General features: G+C 41.7%; 1 protein-coding gene across 1 annotated transcript in view; it reads left to right on the top strand.

Annotated features, from left to right (window-relative positions):
- Positions 1-282: 282 nt before the first annotated feature.
- LARS2 (leucyl-tRNA synthetase 2, mitochondrial) overlaps positions 283-6,000 on the top strand; it is an 83,228-nt gene continuing 77,510 nt past the window's right edge. The window contains exons 1-3 of the mRNA XM_066192736.1: positions 283-429; positions 3,314-3,564; positions 5,418-5,546. Of these exons, the coding sequence (XP_066048833.1) occupies positions 3,331-3,564; positions 5,418-5,546 (363 nt within the window). The 5' untranslated portion in view covers positions 283-429; positions 3,314-3,330. The remainder of the gene's footprint in view (positions 430-3,313; positions 3,565-5,417; positions 5,547-6,000) is intronic.

The following is a 6,000-nucleotide window of genomic DNA, read 5'->3' as shown; positions in this document are numbered from 1 at the left end:
CCTCATGTTCAGCTGGAACTTCCTGCGCATCAGTTTCTGCCTGCATCAGTTGTCTCATGTCCTACTGCTTGGAAGCACCGAGAAGCGCCTGGAAATATCCTCTTGGCATTCCCGCTTTATTCATAAACATTAATGAGGGCCCCTCTCTCCGTCTCTTCTCGCGGCCGAACAGACTCTGTGCATCTTACACAGAGCTCAACCGCGGTTAATCATTATTTTTTTATTATTATTATTTTTATTATTTACTATTGCTCTACCGTTCCACGTTACACTCGGAAGAAGGGGAAACTCTCCCCGCTCCCTCCCAGCGCGGAGCCCCCGCCCCGCCGGGCGGTGCCAAGGGCGGAGGCGCCGCCTCGCTCCGACACGGACGCGCTAAGATGGCGGCGCCCGCGGCCCGGCGCGGCAGCTGAGGGAGGGCGCGTGCAGGTAACGGCCCCCCCCCCGCCCGGCCCCGCTTCACGCCCCTCGCCCGCCGGGGCCGCCGCTGCTCTCGCTGCCCGCGGCTTCCCATCGCCCGCTCCTTTGGGCTCCTCGCCCGTGCCCCGCCGGCTTTCCCGGCGGCCCTGTGGCCCCGGAGTGCCCCCCTCCTCCAACCTCCCTCCGTCCCCGCTCCCCCGCCCGCTCTGTCCCGCCAGTGGAGCCGCCTGCTCCCCGTGCGTGCTTCTCCAGCGGCGGGACACGCCCGGGGCGCTGAGTGAAACGTGCTGGGCCTCATCAGGCGGTTTCCTGGACCTTATTTTAGTCTCCCGCGTGCTCACTGCATCTTTCCAAACGCTTTCTGTGTCACGGGAGGTTTAGGTTGGGTATTAGGAAAAGGTTCTTCCTCCAGAGGGTGGTCGGGCACTGGAACAGGCTCCCCGGGGAAGTGGTCACGGCACCAAGCCTGACAGAGCTCAAGAAGCGCTTGGACAATGCTCCTGGGCAAATGGTGTGACTCTTGGAGTGTCCTGTGCAGGGCCAGGAGCTGGAGTCAGTGATCCTTGTGGGTCTCTTGTAGCTGAGGACATTATATGATTTATTTCTCTATCAGATCAGCCTCTTTCTCCTTTCTGGGCACACCTGCCTGAGTAAGACGATTTTAGGCTCCTTGAAAGACCCACTCAGCCCTGGGCTGGAGTGCCCTTAACTGAGGCAGGCAGAGACACTCTGCTTGTCCTAGTCCCATGCACACAGGCCTGGAAAGGAAAAACAGCTTAGTGCCCTGTCTTTTGGATTTGATTATCCTCTCTGCCATGCATCCTGGCTTGGCCCAACACGTGGCTGGCTGACCATTGCATCTTGTGCGTGACGATGCCTGGAGCAGGAAGGACACTGCAATTCTCTTTCTCATCCTGAAATTCCACGTGTTTGAATGAGCTTAGCGCTAGTGCTGTGTGCCCCTGGCTGAGGCTGTTTTCTCCCACTCGCTGCTCTGACCCCTGCTTGGGTGGCCTGTGGGGCCTGAGGTTACCCAAATGTGCCCTCTCAGGCATGATATTGGCTGGTGGCTTCCCTTGAGCTGTGCACAGGCACAGGGTCTGTGTTCTCTCTGTCTCAAAATCACAATCAATTAGGTTGGAAAAGAGCTCTTGAGGTCGAGTCCAAGCTATGGCTGAACACAACCACCCTGTCAACCAGACCATGGCACTAAATGTCATGTCCAGGCTTTCCTCAAACACCTCCAGGGATGGAGACTCACCACCTCCCTGGGCAGCCCATTCCAATATCTAATCACCCCTTCTGGGAAGAAATTCTTCCTAATGCCCAACATAAACTTCCCCATGTGCAGCTTGAGACTGTGTCCTCTCCTTCAGTGACACATTATATCCACGTGTAGCTCCTGGGCTTTGAAATATTTGCCTTGTAAATCAGCAGTGCTCAAATTGGCTTGCATAAGGAAGCACTCTCTTCTGTTGTCAAATAAATCAGTAGACATAAGACATAAGTAATAAGGAAATAATTAGTAAAAATAAGCAAAAAACTTTGAAGTACTGAAATGCTAATTTTTAGATGAGTGTGATGTTATGGAGGGGGGGGAAGTTGGAGTCTCCTGAATGACTCATGTGCACCTGCACTGGGAATCCTGAGTACAGTCCTGGATTTGTTTTTATTACAAATGAGAGAGAGATTATGGAGGCTAGCAACAAGAAATTCAAAGCACTGGTGTGACATAAGTGAAAAAATGTTTATAAGACCCTGCTTGATAAGTAAGAGAGAAAAGGAGCAATTCTATAGATAAGTAATGAGACAGGCAGTGAGGGTTTATGCATATATGGTGAATGTTAAAGGAAGCATAACTCCCCCTAGCTTGCTGGGGATCTAATTTAGGTGCTATAGCAATTATTTCTACTGATAATGTTTCTATCTTATGGGAAATGCGTAAGTAAAATCTTTTCTTATACAGAGTTTCTCTACACTGAGATTTTACTGATGTAACTCTGCAAGGAAAATTCTGAACTGACTGAAGTAGCTAATTTGGTCCAAGTGTATTGGGAAAACAAACAAAAAAACCCAAAAAACACCACCAAAATCAACCATAGAGGACAGGAAACACTGGTGTAAAAATGCCATTAAAAAAAAAAAAAAAGAAAAAAAAAGAAAAAGGCAGTCAAGATGAGATGGAAATCTCAGAGTAGAGGTTCTTTTAAAGCCGTATTTCCTACTGTAGGAAGTGAAATCGGCAAGTACCTTGTTGAGACTGATCCCAAAGATGGGAACTGTTTGATCTTTCTCCCATCTGAGTAGCTTTAGAAGATTCTCTCTAAAGCATTTGAGGAGTTAACCGGATTTTTAGTTGAAAAAGAAAGCCTTAGCAAAATAGTTGGTTTAGAATATCTGGTTGAAATCTACTAATTATAGTCATCCTCCCCCATCTCTTTTCAGTGATGACAAATTCAGTATTTTTACAGTATAATTTCATCCAACTTCCTCTTCTCTCTGTTTCATTCTGAATTTTTACTAACACCCTGTTAGCCATCTTCTATTCAGGCGATGGAGCTTCTGGAACCTTCAGTTGACTGATAATGCCTTTATGGGAGACTGAATGCAAGAATTTTATTTTATTAGATGAGACATCTAACACAATAGTTTTGTTCTGTGTGAAGGACACAGTTCTCTTGCCTAAAAACTACTATGTAATTCTTTATAATACTATATAAAAGTACTTCTATAATTCAGACGCGGAAATAAAATGCAAGTTCCATGGAAAGCCGCTGAGTAGTCCAAGTCAAGCTAAAATAGTTTCATATCTACCAATTTTCAGTATAATCCTAATAATCGCTGAGTTCTTGTTACATATTGCAGCATGAAATAAATGGTTTTGTCTTTTCAGATACCATAACCTTAAGAATGCAGTCGATTTATCGAAGAGTTGGCCCTTGTTCCTCATGTTTGAAGAGACAACTAAATGGCTTCCTGGGATTAATTAAATGGCAGAGAAGACTGGTTCCTGCTTGTGTGAGAACTATTTACAGTGAGACAGGGAAATGGGAAAAAAACTATGGGTTGGAGACAAGAAAACGAGTTGAAAATTGGTGGTTCCCAAGAATAAAGGATCAGTTCTGCAGAATTTCAGAAACTGATGTAAGCATTATGAGAAATTTGGAGATTACGTGTTTATATTTATGTTTTCTTAGAATGAAATTAATTGAAACTTACTTAGTACTTAGATGGCTTATAATGATTAGATGTGCATTTCATTTCAGGGGAAAATACTTTCATGTAGATTATTAAAAGCCGTTAATGAAAAAAGTAAACAAAAATAATAAAAAAATTCTGAGGAAAAATGCAGTGATAGGGAAAGTATAAACTTGGAAATTTAGGAAGTGTTTAAGGAATCAATTCTTTCTTTGCATATTATACAATATTTGGCAATTAATTATTTAAAGTATCAAAAGAAACATCTATTTGTAACTTTTGTAAACAATTTTCTCAAGGTTCTGTTCCCAATGTTATGACAAATCTATTACACTACACCCTGTGACTCACTAAAATCTGTGTTAAGGGAAAATAATTTTTTAAAATATTTTCTAGTTTACAGTTTCATAGGAATAGTAAGTGACTTGAAGAAAAAAAAGTTTTCCCATGCAATAAAAGATCTTTAAAACAACAGTATCTCAGTCTCTGACTCTTTTTGCCTTCACAATTATTCTGTCACAATAGATAAAAAAAAGAACTTGTGGCCCTTAATGGGTTTTTTTGTCCATCTCTCTTAAAATGTCCCTTTTCTCTGACAAAAAAATAATGCTATCAAAATGTTGAAGAGAGAAAAGAGCTTGCTTTTTCTGGGGAAGGAAACTGCGATGAAATGGTGTGTGTGCATACCTGTAGCAGGGAAAGGATTCATTTAGACTTGTGTCTTTTGTATAAATATATACATAGGAATCAAATAGCATCTTTATGCTAAATTGTAAGTTGTATTTTTAATTATATTTTTGTTTTATCCTTACAATTGAAGTAGATTTAATAGCATCTAATATTAAGAGGCAAATAGAGTGTAGTGCAATGAAGTACTAAGATTATTTCTGATTTTGCTGTGGTTAAACAAAAATTATACGGAAATATTATTTGACAAATACTAATAGAGTTTTATTCAGTAAAAGGTGAAAGCTGCCTGTAATTTTTTTATTATTAACATAAGAAAAATAATGGTAAGAACCTAGCAAGTCCAGTGATACTTGATATTGTCAACATATCAGTGATGAATTCAGTGGTAATCAAGATGTATTAGAAATAATTGATGTGAGAGAGCATTTGTGATTTCTTCGTAACATCTGTCATTTTAATTAAACCTAAGTAAATGAAAATTTTAGTTTCTTTTCATTGTGCAAAATACTGCTTGTAAGATGTGTTTGGATCTGAGCATACATAGTGAAACTGAATAGTTTCCCTTTACCAGATGTTCATGCAATTGCAAATGATGTAGTCACTCTGGGAGTAACTGCAGTTCAGCTGACAAAAAGCAACTGGCCAGGAGTGAGCTCTGTGTTTGTTGTAGATACAAAGTAAAGCATGAATTATTTAAACTGTTATGAGAGTAATTTAATCTGCTATGTTTTCATGTTTTTGTTGGGGCAGGCTAAAAAACCACATAGATAATCAGTTGCAGATGCTGCAGTGGTAATGGTACTTTGTTAAGCTTCAGTTCTGTCAACACAGCTTTTTTTGAGTAAAAATGGCTTAATTTTCATGACATTCAAGTGCCATAGAAGTGTCATTATAAATTGATGAGATGGCAGCAAAGTCTGGTAAAACATCTCCATTTACAGCCCCAGTGAATTTGATCCAATGAACTTTGTCAGTGCTCACTTGGATCAATTCCAGCAGAACCGTGTTTCTCTCCATGGTGTCATGTAGTAGTTTATAATGTGCACGTGTATTTATTCAAGTGAAATGCCAACTCATGTAGTTACTAGTTTCTAAAAATTTCTTTCTAGAAATCGAGACCAAAATTTTATGTGCTTTCTATGTTCCCATATCCTTCTGGGAAGCTTCACATGGGCCATGTTCGTGTCTACACCATCAGTGATGCAGTAGCTCGGTTCCAGAAAATGAGAGGGATGCAGGTAAGAATAGATCAGTGGTAGGACTGGATGGGTTTTTTTTATATTTCAGTATCATAATTAATCAGGAAATTTGTGTTTTCCAAAATCCATGAAAATGGAATGTGTGCTGCAGATGTGTAGATAATGACCTATGAAGCTTTGAATGATGAAATTTGACACTTTCATTAAAGCCGGTGGTGGTCAGAACTCACTGTCGTAAGAGATGGTTACAAGCTACCTCAGATGATAACAGCTAATGCTGTATGAAGTGCCTGGATCTACTGATGTGTGTCACAGTGTCACTGAGACCCATGGACCACACAGTTTCTGTGAGAGGAGACTGACAACCCTCCTGCCATCTGGGTGGGACCAGGGGGGAGGAAAAGGCGTACCTGGCAAGAGAGAATAGACACCACCCAAATCAACTGCTTTTGCCTCTTCTGCTCCTGAGAACCAGTTCATGTCATTTGTCAGA

This window comes from Chamaea fasciata, unplaced genomic scaffold, assembly GCF_029207755.1.
Source record: "Chamaea fasciata isolate MVZ Bird 193981 ecotype frontalis unplaced genomic scaffold, bChaFas1.0.hap1 SCAF_1, whole genome shotgun sequence".
NCBI classification, from domain to species: Eukaryota; Metazoa; Chordata; class Aves; order Passeriformes; family Sylviidae; genus Chamaea; species Chamaea fasciata.
The sequence above is the reverse complement of the archived record's forward strand: the minus strand, read 5'-3'. Positions and strand labels throughout refer to the sequence as shown.